Source organism: Crinia signifera, chromosome 12, assembly GCF_055691185.1.
Source record: "Crinia signifera chromosome 12, ASM5569118v1, whole genome shotgun sequence".
NCBI classification, from domain to species: Eukaryota; Metazoa; Chordata; class Amphibia; order Anura; family Myobatrachidae; genus Crinia; species Crinia signifera.
In genome coordinates, this window is record NC_139228.1 from 8266936 (window position 1) to 8287530 (window position 20595).

Here is a 20595-nt window from a genome sequence, read left to right on the forward strand (position 1 = left end):
TGATGGTGCGACCGCCTTACAGACCGCTGTCCAGATGTGAACTGCGCACTTTTTTACATGAATGCATAATGATAAACAGCTGAACAAACACTGATGCCTTGTATGATATACAATACCTGACGGGCATGAAGTAATCGTTCTACAGGTTGTCCTAAGAAATATCTTATATAAGGGCTACCAATCAGAATAAAACATTATTATATTTAAAATAATGTTTTGCTCGAACTGCTGAGTTAACACATGTCATTGTACACCATAAATTGCACACGTGTGACGGTGGGGTCTTTTAATTATTTTTTTTTCCCTAACTACTTCTAGGTCATCATAAAATATCTTGGCAGCATTGTCTAAACTAATTCATATATTCACTTCTTTTCAGAAACTGTACCTTGTACAACCATTGCACAGGTAACTATATTCTGCCTCCATCATTAAAGGGCCTCCTGACTACTCACCAAGGGCCGGATTAAACTAAATGCGAGATGCCATTTGCAGCTTGTATTTCACCTCTTCTCGGCCAGTTCCACCGTCCTAAATATGCTCGCTCCTTCATTGGTTGCTGGACCACGAAGCCTCAGAACCTTTTCCTGCTCCTTCTGCAGATAATACCCGTTCTCATTGCCGCAAAATCCCGGGTATTTGCCAGTGCAAGCCGTAATTTCCTGTGTCCTGTCTCAGTGTGAAAGGGTCTTTGTGAAATTCCCGGGTGTTATGCCCTGGGAATTAGACACAGGTCTTTTGCAGGGTTTTTCCTGGGTAATACACGGGTGTACGGCAGTGTGAACAGCACAGACCCGTGTTTTTCACACATGATGCCAAAAAACAAGCTCATTGGGGGATGTAATCATGTGATATGTGACATCCAGTCAATAAAAGCTGGTTTTTAAACAGCCAATCACGGCAATTTGTACAAATTTCCCAATCAAATTCCACACACTTTTTGGAAGGCAGACCATGGAAAGCAGTGTGAAAGGGGCAGACACGGGAAATTCCCGGGTCTGAGGTGCAGTGTGAAGGGGGTCTGTTGAGCTGAGAAGCTCTGTGCCCCGCCAAAAATCCGGCAAGAAAAACCCGGATTTTGCAGGGGCGGCAATGAGAACATGGTATAACTGAATTTAGCCTTAAATGTAGCTGGGTCCTAGAACTAATGCCCCTTTCCCACTGCAGCTCTTAACGGTAAATTGCCATTTTTTCCCCACAATTTACCTTTTAAGGCTGCAGTGGGAAAGCACCAGAGTTGAAATACCGGTTAAAGTCAACCGGTATTTCAACCCGTCCTACACGTTTAAATACCGTTTTTAAGGCAGTGGGGATGCCTCTTAAACGGTATTTAAAAATCCCACACTACTTCCCCCCCCCTCCCACAATTGCTGCACTAATGGTGGTGCGGATGTGGGTGAGGCTACAAAACATTGGAGGTGGAGCTGTAGGTCTATGGCTGGCCTAGGCTCCCAGATTTGCCCCGTAGCCAGTGTTATGTCCTACCACCAGCGACCCATTGGAATCCACAAAAATGTTATCTTATTGTGCTTCCAGATAAATTGTATCTGAATTGCAGCATTTCTGGCTGGGCGATGGGATTACTGACAATTACAAAATGATTTACACATTACCAAATAAACGAATGCAATCTGAAAGATAAAAACGATGAATTGCAAACTTATGTCTCTGCTGTAGGTGGGTGATGTACAAAAACCTTTGGAAAATTATTATGATTCCGCTGAAAGTCATAAGGAAAGTTCAGCGACTGTGTACAGCGAGGTTATGCTTGTCCTGGTATGTTATCCTAGTGTTATAGGGAACTAGATTTGGCATCTTATTCTCATCTATAGAAGAAAACACTTAAGTGTAGAAAACTACATGCTCACGGTCTGTCCCATCTATGTCCCCCTCTGTGTCTGCCCCTCCTCTTTAGAATGTAAGCTCTCATAGCCAGCCAATCAGCTACTACCCTTTCCCCTCCTGTGCTCTTGCCTTGAATATACTATAATCCACTCCATGCTCCTTACTGGGGCACCTGATCCTCGGTTCCTGCCGCCATGGTCCTTATTTGAGTGAAATGACCGCTAATAATAAAAATAATATAGTATTTTATTGATTGGGGGGGGGGGGGGGGTTATTGGTGTTCTTGTCATCACTTGTACTGTAATAATGATAGAAGATGAGTCATTTCATAGTCCTGGTAAATCCCCAGCTGATGATTAATGTGAAGTATCATAGTGTATCATTTGCTTTTATGTCCCCCAGCCGCCTCTATAACCTACGGTCCGGATAAACTGTTGGAAATAAACTTTTTTGATTTTCTTGTTTCAGCAAAGGAAGCCCCAAAACCAAGCAGACGGAAGGAAGATGTCACCTGCGCCAGAAAGCTTGTACGATGTGGCCAGGGGTGATGGGGTGAGTACATTTCCAGCACCCCATATGGCAATGTCATAAGTGAAGTGACCCAAGAAAATATGGTTAAACGTAACTTTTATTAATATTATGAACTAAAATCAGTGAAATATTAAAATGTACATTAACACGTTTCGCATTTCTCGCTGCGGATTAAAATTTCACTGATTTTAGTTAATCATCTTGGGTCACATCATGAAGACACACAGTGGAATCTCTTATATATTTGGCTACATCTGTCAATCATCTGCGGCTGTAACGCTGGGCGGGGTCACACACCACCCAGCCAGCCAGCAAAATCGTAGCCAAATATATAAGAGAACAGAACCCTGCACGCCACACACCTATGCCCAGAGGCGTACCTCCTGGCGTCGGAGCTCTGCCGCCGGCTCCCCCACCCTGCTAATACAGCCAGTGTGCGCCGCGAATGCAAGGGAGATTTCGGGGGACGGAAGGAAGCCCAGGTTCTCCGCAGTTGGGGCACGCCCCCAACAGTGACAGCGGCGGACGGGCCCGGCGCACACTTGATGTACACAAAATTGTGCGCGCTGCCCTGCCTCCCCTGGGACATGCGTCGGCCGGGAGTCCACCTCCGGAGCTTTGACTCCCGTGTCCCACACTGTGCCCCCTGCCAGAGGCGTAGGGAGGGCGGAGTGGGGGCGCAGGGCGCCGCCTCCCCTCCGCAAATGAGAGTCCTGCTGCCCTACACACGCAGGGCAGCCTGCGCCAGTGGCTGCCCTGACCAGCACCTGCCCTGTCTGCCCGGCAGCTCACCTGGTCCCGGCCGCGACGTGATGGGGTCACGTCACGTGTCTCACTCCAGTCCCTAACCAAGCTGCTGCTGCTGCTGCTCGGGCCGGCTCCCGGGCAGCGCTGAGCAGCAGGAATAAGGAGATGTACTAAAAGGAATGACAGTGTCTGTGCTCCTCAAGGTAGATTTTTTCGTTTTTTTTTTTTTTTTAAATAAAGAATTAAGGGAATAATCATGGGGTCTGGGGGTTTGGTGGGGTCGGGGGGGGGGGGGGGGGGGGGTTGGGTCTCTCTGGTTTATGCTGCCACCCTGCTCTTCTCAAGGTGGATTTTAGTTTTTTACTAAAGATAAATAATTATGCCAATAATCATGGGGTTTGGGGGATTTGTGGGGGTGGGGTTAATCTCTCTTATATGTGTCTTATATAGCGCAGCAGATTCTGTTACAGTCTCTTATATAGCGCAGCACATTCCGTTACAGTGTCTTATATACCGCAGCAGATTATGATACAGGGTCTTATATAGCGCAGCAGATTCCGTTACAGTGTCTTATATAGCGCAGCAGATTCCATTACAGCGTCTTATATAGCGCAGCAGATTCCGTTACAGTGTCTTATACAGCGCAGCAGATTCCGTTACAGTGTCTTATACAGCGCAGCAGATTCCGTTACAGTGTGTTATATAGCGCAGCAGATTCCGTTACAGTGTCTTATATACCGTAGCAGATTATGATACAGGGTCTTATATAGCGCAGCAGATTACGTTACAGTGTCTTATCTAGCGCAGCAGATTCCGTTACAGCGTCTTATATAGCGCAGCAGATTCCGTTACAGTGTCTTATACAGCGCAGCAGATTCCGTTACAGTGTCTTATACAGCGCAGCAGATTCCGTTACAGTGTGTTATATAGCGCAGCAGATTCCGTTACAGTGTCTTATATACCGCAGCAGATTATGATACAGGGTCTTATACAGCGCAGCAGATTCCGTTACAGTTTCTTACATAGCGCAGCAGATTCCGTTACAGCGTCTTACATAGCGCAGCAGATTCCCTTACAGCGTCTTACATAGCGCAGCAGATTCTGTTACAGTGTCTTATATAGCGCAGCAGATTCTGCCACAGCGTCATATATTTCAAATGTAACATGCCAACACATGTTAGCCACGCCCCCAATTCATTACCGGAGGGGGGGGGGGGATATGACCTTGCTCCGGGCACCGTGGCACCTAGCTACACCGCTGCCCCCTGCTGCTGCCAAAAAGACAGAAGCTGCCTCCCATCCCACCAGGGAGCAGTATCGGCTCCTGCCGTCCTTCACCGTCCCTCTGACGATGCCCTCCCCCCTGCTGGCAGCAGCACGCAGCAGGGAAGCTGCCTCTTTTCTCCCCCACTCCCACCCCACACCGAGCACAAGAGACAGCTGCAGCACATCTCTACTCTGTGTAGCTGCTCTGGTCTCCTCCCATCACCACAGCAGCAGTGAAGTCAGCAAATGTTGGGCGGCCTGGCTGGACTGGGAACAAAATGTAAGTGGCACTTTTGAGGGGCATTGTGAAAGCTGCACTACTGTTGCCATTATTTATTATTTATAAGCACTGGGGGCATTACATTCAACAATGTGTGGCATAATGTGTAATGAGCATCACAGTGTGCAGCATATTGTGTACTGGGCAGTACAGTTTGTGGCATAGTGTGTAGTGTGCATTACGGTGTGTGGCTTAATGTGTAGGGGGCATTACGGTGCGTGGCATAATGTTAGTCCCCTCCGCCGCGCAAGGGTCCCACCTATTACAAATGGGGGGGGGGGCGCAAAACATGCCCTAGCTCCGGGCACCGTGGAACCTAGCTACACCACAGCCTATGCCCAACTAACCCCCGCAATAACGCACACCTTGAAACAAGCAATGCACCAAAATCCACCAGCACGGTCCCTGTGCCCCGGCTTCAGCGCTCAGGGCAGTCAGTGTCGCGTCACAACTCTCGCGGGAACATGCTTCGCACACACACTGTGCCGAGAAAGCCGTGCGCCCGCTGACTCCTGCTGCAAACCCTGCGCTGAGGCCCGCAGCCCCGCAAGATGCCTTTACACTGCGCCCGCTGCCTCCTGCTGCCAACCCTGCGCTCAGCCACCCAAAAGCAGACTTTAACCTGCGCCCGCTGCCTCACACTTCCTCCTGCAGCCTGCCACCCCGCTAGCCTGCAGATGCCGCCTGGCACACCACCCACCTTCACAACTACTGTGGCTGATGCCTGGCAACACCGGCTGCCTGCACCCGCTGCCTGGCACCCCCTCCTGACGCAAACATACTCTGGCCGATGCATGCCACCACCGGCCGCCTGAGCCAGCTGCCTGCCACCCCCTCCTGGCTCACAACTACTGTGGCTGATGCCTGCCACCATTGCCCGCCTTGGACACCAACAGGCCACTCATCTATACCACCAACGGATAAAAGGTACTTTTCACACACCATTGTAACACACACACACTTTCTATACCACCCCATGCACACCTACCTACACTTACAGCACAGCAATAACATCCATAACACTACATAACACCACCCCACAACACCACACCACCAACGCCCCCATTAATGCCCAAAATTGCTTTGTAAAAGCAAGACTTTCAAAAACCCCACAACACCACACCACCAACGCCCCCATTAACGCCCATAATTGCTTGGTAAAACCAAGACTTTCAGCACCAATGTGTAACCTGATAGACGCAGGGACAGGCCTCCTAAAGGAGCCTCTCCTTGCGATGCACGGAGCATGGCCCTCTATGTATGCGCCGTTACGCGCTGAGCCACACCCCTTCCCCAAAACACCCTCACCCCACTAACCCTTGCCCACTCATTCCTACGAATATTTTGTTGTCATTTTAATGGGGCGCAGCCCCCTACGACGGTGTGAAGAGCGCCCGTAGGGCGCGATGAATCACCTAGTATAACATATATATATATAATTAGTTATCTGTGATTGGCCCTTGTAGGAATAACTTTTTTCTTCTCTTTTTGATTTTTTTTTGTTTGAAATACGACAGAAGCTGGTACTTTATCTCTCTGAGCTTTGGTACAAGTCCCATAAGGCCCAGATACACTAGTCCGATTTGGACACTTTTCACCTGATTTAGATGAATCAGACAGGAAATCAGGTGGAAAGTTGCTAAATCGGATGTGTTTGACATCCAATCTGATGTGCGGTCCTGTACGCATCATATCAGAGTCAGAGGTTAGACCATACAAAATGGCAAGGAGGATCATGAAAATTGGGTCTGCCTGTGGGGTATGTGTATCTGGCACTGTGGGGCATGTGTATCTGGCACTGTGGGGCATGTGTATCTGGCACTGTGGGGCATGTGTATCTGGCACTGTGGGGCATGTGTATCTGGCACTGTGGGGCATGTGTATCTGGCACTGTGGGGCATGTGTATCTGGCACTGTGGGGCATGTGTATCTGGCACTGTGGGGCATGTGTATCTGGCACTGTAGGGCATGTGTATCTGGCACTGTGGGGCATGTGTACCTGGCACTGTGGGGCATGTGTACCTGGCACTGTGGGGCATGTGTACCTGGCACTGTGGGGCATGTGTATCTGGCACTGGGGGGCATGTGTATCTGGCACTGTGGGGCATGTGTATCTGGCACTGTGGGGCATGTGTATCTGGCACTGTGGGGCATGTGTATCTGGCACTGCGGGGCATGTGTATCGGGCACTGCGGGGCATGTGTATCTGGCACTGCGGGGCATGTGTATCTGGCACTGCGGGGCATGTGTATCTGGCACTGCGGGGCATGTGTATCTGACACTGCGGGGCATGTGTATCTGGCACTGCGGGGCATGTGTATCTGGCACCGTGGGGCATGTGTATCTGGCAATGTGTAATGGGCATTACGTTGTGTTCCATAATGTGTAATGCCTCCTTTTTGTGATGCCACGCTTCCTTTCCATGAGGCCACGCCCCCTTTTTGCAACGCGGCTTCGCCTCGCAAGGGTCCTGCCTGCTGCAGGTGGGCCTGCGTGCTCAAAATGCCAGGGCCTATTTCTGGTCCCAGTCCGGCCCAGGTAAAGCGGATGGGAAAAGTCACATGGCCACCTTTATACTGTAATCCCAGGTAGGAAGGCCACAGTAGCACTGCTATTATACATAAACAGCAGTAATACTAGTAATGCTGAGGAAGACGATACTGGACAAGATGCACTAAGCTTCAAAAGTGGAGAGTGATAACCCGCCAGCCAATCAGCTCCTGCCTGACATGTCACAGACTGTGTTTGAAAAATATCCGGCAGGAGCTGATTGGTTGGTTGTTTATCACTTTCGAAGCTCAGTGCATCTTGCCCACTGTCATTATTCTGTATGATCTATTACCGGGACATCGTGTGTTATTACTGACATTAATAGTGTAAAGGGGGAAAAAAAATAAGGAGTAACTTTGAGCTTATTTCAGGAAAACCTGCCACAGACAGCGACGGAACCCTGCCCTTATCAGGACGGAACATGTGTAACGCGTCCCGTCATTTCCCTTTATAGTACCATCGCTCAATCCAAGGTATGTACTATTACAGTGTACAGCATCTTATACTCGCAGGTCATTATCTCAGCAGTCTGACGCTGGGTACACGCTGGGCCATTCCCGGCACTGTTACCGATATCAACATCGTCAGTTTAATGTTTGTTGTCATAAATATATTAGGTTGAACTGTATACAGGTAAAATCAGACCGTGACGTATCTACAATGCAGTGGCGTAACTATAAATTTTGCTCCCCCAAGCCAAAAAAAATTCTGGCGCCCCCCCCCTCCCCCCCCCCATTAAAAATGTGCCCCTAAAATAGATCTAAAAATAGAATGTGCACATTACAAAAAAGGATGTGTGGCCTTGGTTTAAGGTGTAATGTCCATTACACATTATGCCACACACCGTAATGGTCATTACAAAAAAATAAAACACTGTCGTGACTGCACAGTGATGTAACGGCGGAGAGAGGAGGGAGTTAATGTGGCAGATGGCGGAAGAGACTCGCGCTGCACTGGTGATGGATCTGGGACAGCAGAGAGCAGAGGTAGTTAATGCGCTGTGCCGTGCGGCATAGGGCGGAGGGATGCTAACGCTGTGATAGGAGGAAAAAGGGAGTCTCGGGAGGCATTGCACATGTGAATGGAGATTACATGTGGCAGCCGAATGTGCCTTGTTAAACTTGACTCGCTGTGTCATGCTTCACTCAAAGGGTGTGTCTAGCTTTACCCATGGGCATTTCTATGCCACTCTGGGGAGTGCTCTGCAACTGAGCTGCTGGGTTAGTATCTGTGTTGTTCCCAGTGCAGGGTACCAACAAGGTGAGGTCATGTAATTTAATTTACAAATCACCCTCCCCTCCCGTAGACACTAACCTTTCCCTCCCACAGGCTTAGCCTAACCCTAACCTCCCCTCCCGCAGTCATTGGACACAAAAGAACTGCTCACCTGTACAATCTCAAGCGCTGATGCTGTTAGTGGCCACCTGATATACTTTGCAGAGCTTGGTATATGGCGTAATTGAAAGTGGTGTATGCAGACATAGGTAGCTAGTACGGTTATTGTATATAATAATACAAGTTGCTGCTAATTCATAGCACTTACAGTTTGGAGGTAGGTAGGAAAGTCTGATGTGATGCTGCACTTGGACAATAGTAGTGCCCCAAGCTCAGGGAAAATGCAGGTGGCTCAGCGGCATCTGAGACAGCATAGCGGAGCAGCTCTGACTGATGAGGCTCCCGCTGCGAGGCCCTGAGCAGAGTCTGGGTGTTGTGTAGGGTGCCCCTCTGAATGTGCACTATTGGGTGGCCATAACTACACACAACTCCACTGTGGCCAGCATTTGTCCCATACAGGCCCTGCTCCTGGCAATTCTGGACTTGCGCATGCGCGATATACAGATTCTCAAGGGGCACAGTGGAAAACCGTGAGGTTATATAAAAAAACATGGTAAGCTGAGTTGGTCTCTACATGGAGGGAGAGACAGTTTAACCTTCTAGCTGAAAAAGAGTTCTATATTCTACTATGAGCACTGAGCAGGTCTTACTCATGTAGGGAGAAAGGGACAGTTTGCAAACTACTTGCTACTATATAAGTGTATTCACCAATGAATACACTTGTAAAGGTGCAAGTACTTTGCAGACAGTCCCTGGCTAACAATGTGAGCTATGCAGATGGGTAGATAACAATCCTTACTAAACAGAAGCAAGAAATCCGAGGTCATCCATCCCAGGGCGGCAGATAAGACTCACAGTGCAGTCCATCAGTGTTATCTCCTGCTGTGTGTGTGACTCGCTGCTACAGTATATCAGTGCTCCCGACAGCAGCACTGGTTACTTCTACTAAAGCTCCGGCAGCAGTCCCCCCTCCCCCCAGCCGTCAGCAAGACGGGACAAGCAGCACATCACAGCGCGTCAGAAGGAAGGGAAACCTGCGGAGCAGCCTGAAAAGCTGAGGCTGGAGCTCCTCTTCTGCTCTGCCTCCCAGCACACAGGTTATACACTGTAAAAAATGTACTAACATAAACTGGGAGGAACTGCAACATTTGCAGGGCAGCGGAAGACTCAGAGATGATTTTCACAGTGCTTTGCCGGCACCCGGCGCCCACGCAGCCCCTGCTCCCCCAAGCAGCTGCGGGGGCTGCCTTACACTAACTACGCCCCTGCTACAATGGTGGTTCAATAAGTGAGGTGACAAGACCTCTCACATTGTAAAATGCCATCATATCGGGGGAATGTATCAATTTTGAGGCACAGGGACAGGGCTCCGAAAGGAGCCCATCCCTGAGAAGCCCTGACCCGGAAGCCGGGGGGTCAGCGCATGCGCGGTTATGCGCTGACCCCCGCTGACCGCACTGCCCTGCTCGGGCAGTGCGATGTGTAGCCATAGGATACAATGGACTATCGCCATATCAGAATGGCGATAGCCCAGGGGTGCGATGCCGGGCTGCCCGATGTTGATACATCGGGCAGCTTCGCATCCCCCATAGAAACCTATGGGGGATGCGGCCGGCGGCGCTGCAGGGGAGATCGCAGCAGGGATTGGAGATTCCTGCTGCGGCCCCTCTTCGATATATTTAGGGGATACTTAATATTTGCGGCTAAATCCCGAAAACACACGATTTAGCCGCAAATATGGTTTGATAAATGGTCCCCATAGACCTCTCCTATTCTCTTCCTGTGTGTCCTCTTTAGCTGAGCTCATTAGCTCTTTTGGCCTACCTCTCCTCCCCTGACCTCTCCCTCTCCTGACCTCTCCTGGCCACTCCTCCCCTGACCTTTCCCCTGACCTCTCCAACTGTCTCTCTGCTACTGTATCTCTTCTTTGATGTCCCAGAGCATTTTGAATCTTAACATGTGTAAAGGTGCCCATACACTGCTGCGATGTCTCACAGCAGTGTTCCGACACACGATTCCCTGAAAGCCGCCTGGACCTTCCCGGCGGCAGGGACGCATGTGATCTGTTGTGATGGATCGCATGCGTCCCTGCTTCCCGCCCGCCTCGCCGCCTGGAGGGAGGTCCCAGAACGGTCCCAGAATTGGTCTCCTTGTCCTCACTTGTTCTGTAATAATGATACAAGCTGAGTCATGTTATAGAGCTGGTAAATCCCCAGCTGACGATTAATGTATCATGTGTTTCTCTAGAAAATCACCTTTATGTCCGGCACCCGCGTCTATAACCTACGGCCTGGATAAACTGTTGAAAAGAAACTTTGGTACTTGTGTACTAGCACGGCGCCCCCGATATTAGGTCGCACGACATATAATCGCATCGCATGGCATACACCCGATGCGATTTTAAATTGTATAAGCCCCTATGCGATGTTTAATTGTATAAGCACCCTAATGGGGGCTTACAATGTTAAATGCACCCCCACTATGAAAGGCCAACCCCAAGCGTGGCGAGCGCAGCGAGCCTGCGAGGGGCGGCAGTACGAGTCCTACGACCATCCACGTCGGCGCGGAGTTGATTTTATATAGTGTGAGCGCAGCGAGCCACCGAGCCCGAAGCATGGCGAGCGGACGCGTACTACTTTACATGTATTCCGCGTCACCTCGCGGGGCTCGCTGCGCTCGCCACGCTTCGGGCTCGGTGGCTCACTGCGCTCACACTATATAAAATCAACTCCACGCCAACGTGGATAGTGGGGGTATGAAAAAGGTCGTAGGACGCGTACCGCCGCCGCTCGCCACGCTTTGGGTTGGCGTTGGGGGTGCTTGTAACATAGTAAGCACCCAACACGTTTAATTAACTTATAGGGGCCACTTTTAACATGGGAAAATACTTTCCAATACTTATACAATTTTAAATCGCATACCATTGTATGTGCGATAGAATGGCATACAATGCCATACAATGCGATGGTATACAATTTAAAATTGTATAACATCGGCTACCATCGCGCAACATCACATCGCATACCATCGCATGCCTTATGCTCTGTGATGCGATGGGCGCCGTGCTAGTACACAAGTACCAAAACTTTTTTGCTTTTCCTTTTTCAGCAAAGGAAGCCCCAAAAACAAGATGACAGAAAGAAGATGTCACCTGCGCCAGAGACCGTGTACGATCTGGTCAGGGGTTTTGGGGTGAGTACGTTACCAGCATCCCCATATGGCAATGTAGTAAGTGCCGTATGTACTAATGAGATATGTCGCTAAACATAAGGAATCCACAGCATAAATGGACTTCCTATTCACTAAGGCTGGGGTAGCCAACCCTAGTCCTCGAGAGCTACCAACAGTGCATGTTTTGCAGGTCTCCTCACAGAATCACAAGTGAGCTAATTAGCTCCATCTGTGTATCTTTTAAAATGTGTCAGTGATTAATGAGTGCAGCTGTGCAGCAGCTAGGTTGTCTGGAAAATGTGAACTGTTGGTAGCTCTCGAGGGCTAGGGTTGGCTACCACTGCACTAAGGGCTGTCCTGCCTCCAGCAGGTGTGGTACATACCAGTGGTACCAGGGATCCCACTCTAGAACACTTGTATATCATATATAATACACATTGGTCTGTCTGGTTTTTTTATTACAACACAACTTTTATTACTATTACAGGCTGAGTGTCCCTTATCCAAAATATTATTTGAGCATGAAACAAGGTTTCAAAACGTGAAACAAAGTTTGTGTACAATCTCAGGCACTGTATGTGAATACCAAGCAATCATTTCTTTGCACATATTTAGTGCCCTTTACATATCATATCCACAGTAGTGCCATTTACATATCATGTCCCCAGTAGTGCCATTTACATATCATGTCCCCAGTAGTGACTTTTACATATCATGTATTCAGAAGTGCCATTTACATATCATGTTCCCAGTAGTGCCAGTTACATATCATGTTCCCAGCAGTGCCAGTTACATATCATGTCCCCAGTAGTGCCAGTTACATATCATGTTCCCAGTAGTGCCAGTTACATATCCTGTTCCCAGTAGTGCCAGTTACATATCATGTCCCCAGTAGTGCCAGTTACATATCCTGTTCCCAGTAGTGCCAGTTACATATCATGTCCCCAGTAGTGCCAGTTACATATCCTGTTCCCAGTAGTGCCAGTTACATATCATGTCCCCAGTAGTGCCAGTTACATATCCTGTTCCCAGTAGTGCCAGTTACATATCATGTCCCCAGTAGTGCCAGTTACATATGGTGTACCCAGTAGTTCCAGCTACAGATGTCCCCAGTAGTACTTTTAGCAACAAAAAGTACATTCTGGAGTGTATGGTTTTCGGAATAATTTCGATAACAGATATTTGGATAAGGGATATTTGGATAAGGGATACTCAAACTGTATTAACTACAATCAGCTAAATATTAAAATGTACGTTAACACGTTTCTCATTTCTCGCTACTTTTTAATATTTCGCTGTTTTTAGTTAATATTAATAAAAGTTATATTTTATTCAAATTTTCATGGGTCACGTCATGAAGAGAACACAGTGGAATAGAATATATATACCATTAGTAATCTGTGATTGCCCCTTGTGGAAATATTTTTTTTCTTCTCATTTTGATTTTGTGTTTAATAAATGACAGAAGCTTTGATACACTAGTCCGATTCAGACGGATCGGCTGGGAAATCGGGTGGAAAATGGCCAAATCGGATGTGTTTGACACCTGATCCAATGTGCACCAGATCAGACCTGGCAGGGAGAACAGAGTCACATGCGATATATCACGTGACGATGTATCGTATGCGAGCCTGCCTCCCGGGATGGTCCCGAGCGGCTCAGGGGGAACGGATGTCCACACACAGCTGCGGGAAGTCACATGGCATGGCCACCTTTATACTGTAATCCCCGGTGGGAAGGGCCCAGTACTTGCACTATTATACATAAACAGCAATCATACTAGTAATGCTGAGGAAGATACGGTCATTCTCCTGCAGGATCTAATACCAGGCATCTGCGTCAGTTACAGTATTACTGACATTTATAGTGTAAAGAGTAACTTTGTGCTTATTTCAGGAAAACCCCCCACAGGCAGCGACGGAACCCTGCCCTAATCAGGACGGAACATGTACACAGAATGACGTGAGCTCTGTGTATAGTACCGTCACTCACCCCAAGGTATGTACTATTACAGTGTACAGCATCTTATACTCGCATGTCATTGTCTCAGCAGTCTGACGCTGGGTACACGCTGGGCCATTCCCGGCACTGTTACCGATATTGGCGTGACCCTTACAGTGTTTTTCGGTTCATGAACTGAAAAACACTGTGAGGTCTTATCATATAACTATTGAAAAGTGACAGCTGATCATTTATTTTCGTTATATTCGTTAATAAAGTATACATATTATTGTTATTATTTTTTGTGTATGGAAGCAAGTGATAAATTCAGGGTTGCCGACCTTCTTATTTTCCTCTCCGGGAGAAGCCCGGAGAGGAGAGTTTCAGTAGCCGCTCGGGGGCGGGGCTTAAGCGTGACATCACTAAGCCCCGCCCCCATGCTGTTAAACCAGCAAAGTCAGGGATCTCCGTGGAGGGGGTGGGGTTAAAATGACGCGACTGTGTCATTTTAGCTCCGCCCCCTCCCCTGAGACCCGAGGATTGCAGCAGGGTCCCCCCTGAATCCGGGAGGGTTGCCCACCCTTCTGGGGGGGGGGGGGGGCCGGGAGGGGGACCCGATTTTCGGGAGACTCCTGGAAATTCCGGAAGGGTCGGCAACCCTGGATAAATGACTTGTAATGTCGCTGCTTAACGTCAGCACCTTAATAGTATAAGAGAAGTGTCCTCTGCGATCGTCCCCTTTACCATCGGACAGTGCACGGTCAGGAACTGATCATCTCCGTGTGACTATGACACACATGTGAATACTTACATCAGCAATGTGAGGAATCCTCACAAGATAGGAGACCTGCCAATGTGCTTCAACTCCCAGCATGCTCAGCATGTCGACAGTGGCTATTCCAACTTTCATCAATTGCAGTTCAAACCATGTCGACATTCTGATGTCAGCACAGCAGTCGTGACCTTATGCACATTGGTTGGAACCCATAATCACGCCGTTCAAATGGTCGACAGACAATGGCCCTTATTCAGATCTGATCGCAGTACAATTTCTTCTCAAAATGGGAAAAAACATGTGCAATGCAGGTGGGGCAGATGTAATATGTGCAAAGAGAGTTAAATTTGGGTGGGGTGTGTTGAAACTGAAATCTAAATTGCAGTGTAAAAATAATGTAGCCGGTATTTACCCTGCACAGAAACAAAATAACTCCCCCAAATCTAACTCTCACTATACATGTTACATCTGCCCCACCTGCAGTGCACATGGTTTTGCCCATTTTGAGAACAAATTTGTACTGCGATCAGATCTGAATAAGGGCCATTGTCTGTCGACCATTTGAACGGCTACCACCATGTGCATGGCGTGATTGTGGGTTCCAGCCCCCCTAGGCTAATACAGAAGAGCCCACTCACATAAATATTTTTTTGTCAATGTACCTATTGCCAGCAGTTGCCAGGCGTTATGTGCTCTTTTCCATGGGGTTTTATGCTGGTTGCCAGGGGTTACTTGTTCATTGCCAGGGGTCACATATGCTTGTTGCCTGGGGTCACATATGCTTGTTGCCTGGGGTTACATATCATATGCTTGTTGCCTGGGGTTACATATCATATGCTTGTTGCCTGGGGTTACATATGCTTGTTGCCTCGGGTTACATATCATATGCTTGTTGCCTGGTGTTACATATGCTTGTTGCCAGGGGTCACATATGCTTGTTGCCTGGGGTTACTTACATATGCTTGTTGCCTGGGGTTACATATCATATGCTTGTTGCCTGGTGTTACATATGCTTGTTGCCTGGTGTTACATATGCTTGTTGCCTGGGGTTACATATGCTTGTTGCCTGGGGTCACATATCATATGCTTGTTGCCTGGTGTTACATATGCTTGTTGCCTGGGGTTACATATGCTTGTTGCCTGGGGTCACATATCATATGCTTGTTGCCTTTTGTTACATATGCTTGTTGCCAGGGGTCACATATGCTTGTTGCCTGGGGTCACATATATGCTTGTTGCCTGGTGTTACATATGCTTGTTGCCTGGGGTTACATATGCTTGTTGCCTGGGGTTAGATATGATTGTTGCCTGGGGTTACATATGATTGTTGCATACCCTCCAACATGACCCATTCCAATACGTACAAAATGTTCTGTTCCTGGACTTCCCTGCCAGTGGCAGTTACAGAGGTTGGACTCCAGCACAGTCCAAAATTCAAGGGGGATGGGGTGTCACATCAACTGCCTGTGAGTCCAGGACAGTGATGTTTGGGGTGTCAGTAGGTGTGGCTCCCACCTTTGAATATTGGACTGTGCTGCAGCCACAACTCTGCAACTGCCACTGGCAAGGAAGTCCAGAAACAGAGCATTTTGTACCTAATGGAATGGGCCATGTTGGAGGGTATGTTGTTGCCTGGTATTACATATGCTTGTTGCCTGGGGTCACATATGCTTGTCTCCTGGTGTCACATATGCTTGTTGCCAGGGGTCACATATGCTTGTTGCCAGGGGTCACCTATGCTTGTTGCCAGGGGTCACCTATGCTTGTTGCCAAGGGGGTTTCTTGCTTGGTGCTAGGGAGTTTCTTGCTCATTGCCTGGGGGCTTACATGCTCATTGTGGATGACATTTTTTGGAGGCCATTTCTGCAGATTCCATGCTGTCTTCACGTAATCTGCAGTGACCCGGCTGTAACCAGGGTGTCAGACGGGGTTGGCCTCTATACACCGCTCAGCCCGGTGCTTCTGTGCGCAAGAAGTGCCATAATTAATGAGCACACAAGACAACTGAATTGCTCCGCCGGAGTGGCCATTCCTTATCACTGCATTCAAAGCTACTGACCTCCCCCTGGGAACACTTGGCCACAACTTTATACAGTGACGCCTATGCTATTGTAGAATAGGAGGGAACCTTTTATCTGACATTACCGTTATGTGGTTCCATTTTATATATATATATATACCAGATAGATAGATGATAATGTATAGAATCTCTCCGTTATCTCTTGTACTATTGATGTGTTTGTGCCTCCTGTTCCGTTTTCATACAGGTCCCAGTGAGCGCGTCCGGAGCACATGTGATAGGTGACACATCGTAAAGAACACCAGCATCTCTGGCAATTCCGCAGTTTGCCCACCCACATCGGAAATGACTGTGCTGCTATGTACAGTGTGTCCGTTATGTGACACATCAACAGGAAATCGAAGTTCTGCATTACTGCAACTCGCCTCTCACATTCTACCCCCATCACTTGCAGCAGAGTTACTGTATAGTTTTAATTTTTGTTGACCCATTCTGTATGTATACATTCCATTAGTCCTGAGTACTGTATGTGCGTGTGATGTACCGTGATCTGGGCAGACAGGACACACACACAAATATAAAAATCAGAGGCCCCATTGGGAAACAATGACGACTTTGACGATGATGGGAGTGTGTAAGCTGGCCATACACCGAACGATTTATTGATTATACTGTTTGTTTTATTTGGGAGACAGTGAGAAGATGGAGCATCCAAAGTGGCCAATCATATTGTGTCCATGGTCCACACAACCCAACCGTAACCAGATTGTCCGCGTAGCATTGTTACGCTGGCCATACACCAAAAGTTATTGTCCTATCTGGCTGGTTGGAGCAAAAATCTGGTAATATCTGAGTGACTGTCATTTTCTCCCATCCATTACCAGGTATTTGTTCCAACCAGCCAGATAGGACAATAACTTTTGGTGTATGGCCAGCATAACAATGCTACATGGACAATCTGGTTACGATTGGGTTGTGTGGAAAATAGGATTGGCCACTTTGGATGCTCCATCTTCTCACCATCTCCCAAGTAAAACAAACAGCATGGAACACAATGTGCACCCATCCAACATTTAGCTGGAACCCCCCCCCCCACCCCCACTCCCCTCCGCCCAGGTCCTGCCAGTCGCTGGCCGATTGGCCTAGGAGCTGGCGGCTCTCCTGCATCCTGTGAGCTGGGACTCATTACGTATGGAGGGCCAGATGAGGAAGGACACGTGTGTGCGTGTGTGCGGCTACTTTTGAAACTTCTACAGTTTTGGTTCCAGTAAGGAAACACCACATTGTAACCATGTTGTGTCATTGTGGTGCGAATCTGATCTCTCGGTTTAAAAAAGAGGAAACAGGGACAGAATTGTTTTGCAAGACACGACAAGGGGACCACAGTCCACAGATACCGAATGCAAGGGGCTCTCCCATGGGATGCAGTCAAAATCCCGACAGGGTCAAAATCCCGACAAGGACAAAATACCGACATATAAAATGTACAGGTGAAACAGTCAATATGTCTTTTGGTGGACAGGTCGCCAGGTAGACATGGGTTTTTACACTGTTTTTTGACCCGACATGTGCCGATAGGCGGTATTTCATGCCTTACCATCCACTAGGGCGTGGTGGGAGAATAAAATAGTGCCCGAAGCATCTCGAGCGGAGCGAGGGCCTTCGGTTCACTTCCAACTGTGTCGACATTCGGGTAAAAAAAAACAGTGAAAAAGCCCACGTCGACCTCGCGACCTGTCGACGGAAAGTCATGTTGACCATTTCACCTGTACATTCTATATGTTGGTATTTTGACTTTGTCTGGATTTTAAATGTCGGGATTTTGTCCTTGTCGAGATTTTAAATGTCGGGATTTTGACTTTGTCAGTATTTTGACCCTGTCGGGATTTTGACCGTCGGGATTTCATACCAAATCCCTCTCCCATACCCCACTGGTATGAATGTGGCAAATGTGATTATTTCGCTTGTGGATTAGATTTGGATTAGCTTGCAACACAGTAAGTGTGGTGCACAGCGTGGCGGCCGCAGGCGGCCGCCACGCTGTGCACCACACTTACTGTGTCGCAAGCTAATCCAAATCTAATATTAAATTTATATTTATTCTTTGTCAGTATTTTATATGGATTTCTTATTTTGTATACTTCATTTAAACTAAGCTTGGACAGACATTTTCTGGGAAAAAAATCATTTAGGGGGGCAACTAAGGTTGCAACACAGGATAAAACTGCAATGGAGATATCACATCTGGTCTATACCACCGAACGCAGGGCTGGGCAACACCGGCCCTCCAGATGTTAATGAACTACACATCCCAGGATGCTTTGCATTAGTTTTGCTATGTGGCCATGCTGAAACTGATGCAAGGCATGCTGGGATGTGTAGTTCATCAACATCTGGAGGGCCGGTTTTGCCCATTCCTGACCTAACGGGTCCTGTATAAGGCTGACATTGATGGATGGAAGTCTTTCTTCAGCCACAATTATTATCTTATATTAATAAATCTATCATTTCCATATTCGGCGTGTTAGTGTGTAATATCCATAGCTCAGTTACGCTGCATTATTTCCATTCATGTTCTGTGGAATTGATCTGACTAATAACTGTATATCATTGCTTCTGTGCAAAGAAAGAAGAAGCAGCAGCAGCAGGGGAAGTGCTGAAAGACGCCTGCCGGCAGGAAACCACACAAGTATTTTCGAAATAGATAACTGACACATTTTGAGTTTTCCTTTTATAGTCAAGCAGGAAGCCCCTCTCCCCTCTGAGTGAGCACCCCTCTCGCAGTCTGGCCACTTCCTAGCGAAGTGGGCAGGATACCTATATAAATACAGAAAATCTGCAGTGGCCTAATAATGCAATTACACTGGTCCTGCACCTGTTGCTGTCCACCTGTTTCTCCTCCCCAGGCATTACCCAGAGAGAAAGCTATCAATATAGGGAAGTATGGGGTGGGGTGTTTCGTAAATTTCCTTAATTGCAGTGTAAGCCCAAAGCTGCCCACCATGTGTGGGCTGCATATGGCATGCAACATGTTTTGTTGCAGATCATGGTTTGCGTAAAAAAGGAAGGGCCTGATTCAGTGGTGCACACAATGTCAGTGTCAGACGCAGCGAAGGGATCTTTTTCTGCCCACTGAACATGCGCGGAAGCCACAGTGCACATGCGGTGAGTGACTAGCGGTAGCTCACACAAAGAATTTAGTTGCAAAGCGACAGGTAGTCAGTCATCGGAGTTAACGGGGTAGTTAGAAAAATGCAGCCATACTGGGGATGATGTCTGGAAATTCCCTAGTCAGTCCCTGTTAATTTATACACAGCTGGAGAGGCGCAGGAGTGTAAGGACAGACCGTAAAGGTTTGATCAGAGGGTCATCAATGCCCATGTTGTGTTTCTGAAGTTCCAACATAGAACTGTGCACAGCCGATGTGAGCTGCCGGCAGCAGGGGCGTAACTAGCACTTTGAGGGCCCCATAGCAAAACCTTGTAAGTGCAGGGAGGGGGGGGTAGATGTAAGTGGGGGGATAGAGGAGGGTGGGGGAGAAGGGAAAGCAGTGGGTTTAAACAGTTGTGACAGCAGGCATCACTGTAAGGCTGGTTTCACACACTCCGGCTCCTGCCGGACGGTGAAATCCCGCACGGCCAGGGAGCCATGCCGCACACAGTATTTTATCATGGAGGGGATGGCCACAGCCCGGCAGCCGTCCCTTCCAGTGGCAGGATCCGGCTGCTGCAGTGCGGCCGGGCCGTGGCCATCCCGTGTGAATGTACACAATAATGTCCATTCACAACTAAACGGCTCCCTGGCCGTGCGGGATTTCACCGTCCGGCAGGAGCCGGAGTGTGTGAAACCGGCCTTAGGCTAGTTTCACACACTCTGGTTTTTACCGGACAGCTAAAAGCCAGACACACTTTGTCCGGCTTTTTGCCTGACAGCTGTCTCTTTCACATGCAGCGGCTCCGTGAGCCAGTGCTGTGTAAATTTGAGGTTAGAAAGTGACGTCAGTTTGGTGGCTGTGGAGAGCTAACACCGGACACCAAATGACCGGTGTGTGTGAAAGGCCCCCATCGCCCCTCAGCACACACTGACCTGTGAGGACGGCACGGCAGCCGGACACTGCAGTGGTAAGATCCGGCT

At 48.4% G+C, this 20595-nt stretch overlaps 1 protein-coding gene across 3 annotated transcripts; it reads left to right on the forward strand.

Annotated features, from left to right (window-relative positions):
• Nucleotides 1-7: 7 nt before the first annotated feature.
• LOC146050706 (uncharacterized) lies at nt 8-17235 on the forward strand. 3 transcript variants are annotated; one of them, XM_083167857.1, is made up of 7 exons: nt 8-408; nt 1678-1776; nt 2314-2397; nt 7591-7692; nt 11663-11746; nt 13622-13723; nt 16709-17234. In XM_083167857.1, exons 2-7 carry the CDS (start codon nt 1765-1767, stop codon nt 16754-16756), a joined length of 432 nt encoding a protein of 143 aa, XP_083023983.1. In that variant the 5' UTR covers nt 8-408; nt 1678-1764; the 3' UTR covers nt 16757-17234. The 3 variants fall into 3 exon arrangements, with proteins under 3 accessions (XP_083023983.1, XP_083023984.1, XP_083023985.1); XM_083167858.1 differs by lacking the exon at nt 1678-1776; XM_083167859.1 differs by lacking the exons at nt 8-408; nt 7591-7692 and having other exon boundaries at nt 416-1776; nt 16709-17235.
• The last annotated feature ends 3360 nt before the right edge of the window (nt 17236-20595 follow it).

What these genes read in the sequence shown, in the direction of transcription:
- LOC146050706 (XM_083167857.1), top strand. An exon ending in ATGTGGCCAGGGGTGATGGG is followed by an intron (nt 2,398 to 7,590) that starts GTGAGTACATTT and finishes AGCTTATTTCAG; the next exon opens with GAAAACCTGCCACAGACAGC. An exon ending in GTACCATCGCTCAATCCAAG is followed by an intron (nt 7,693 to 11,662) that starts GTATGTACTATT and finishes TTCCTTTTTCAG; the next exon opens with CAAAGGAAGCCCCAAAAACA.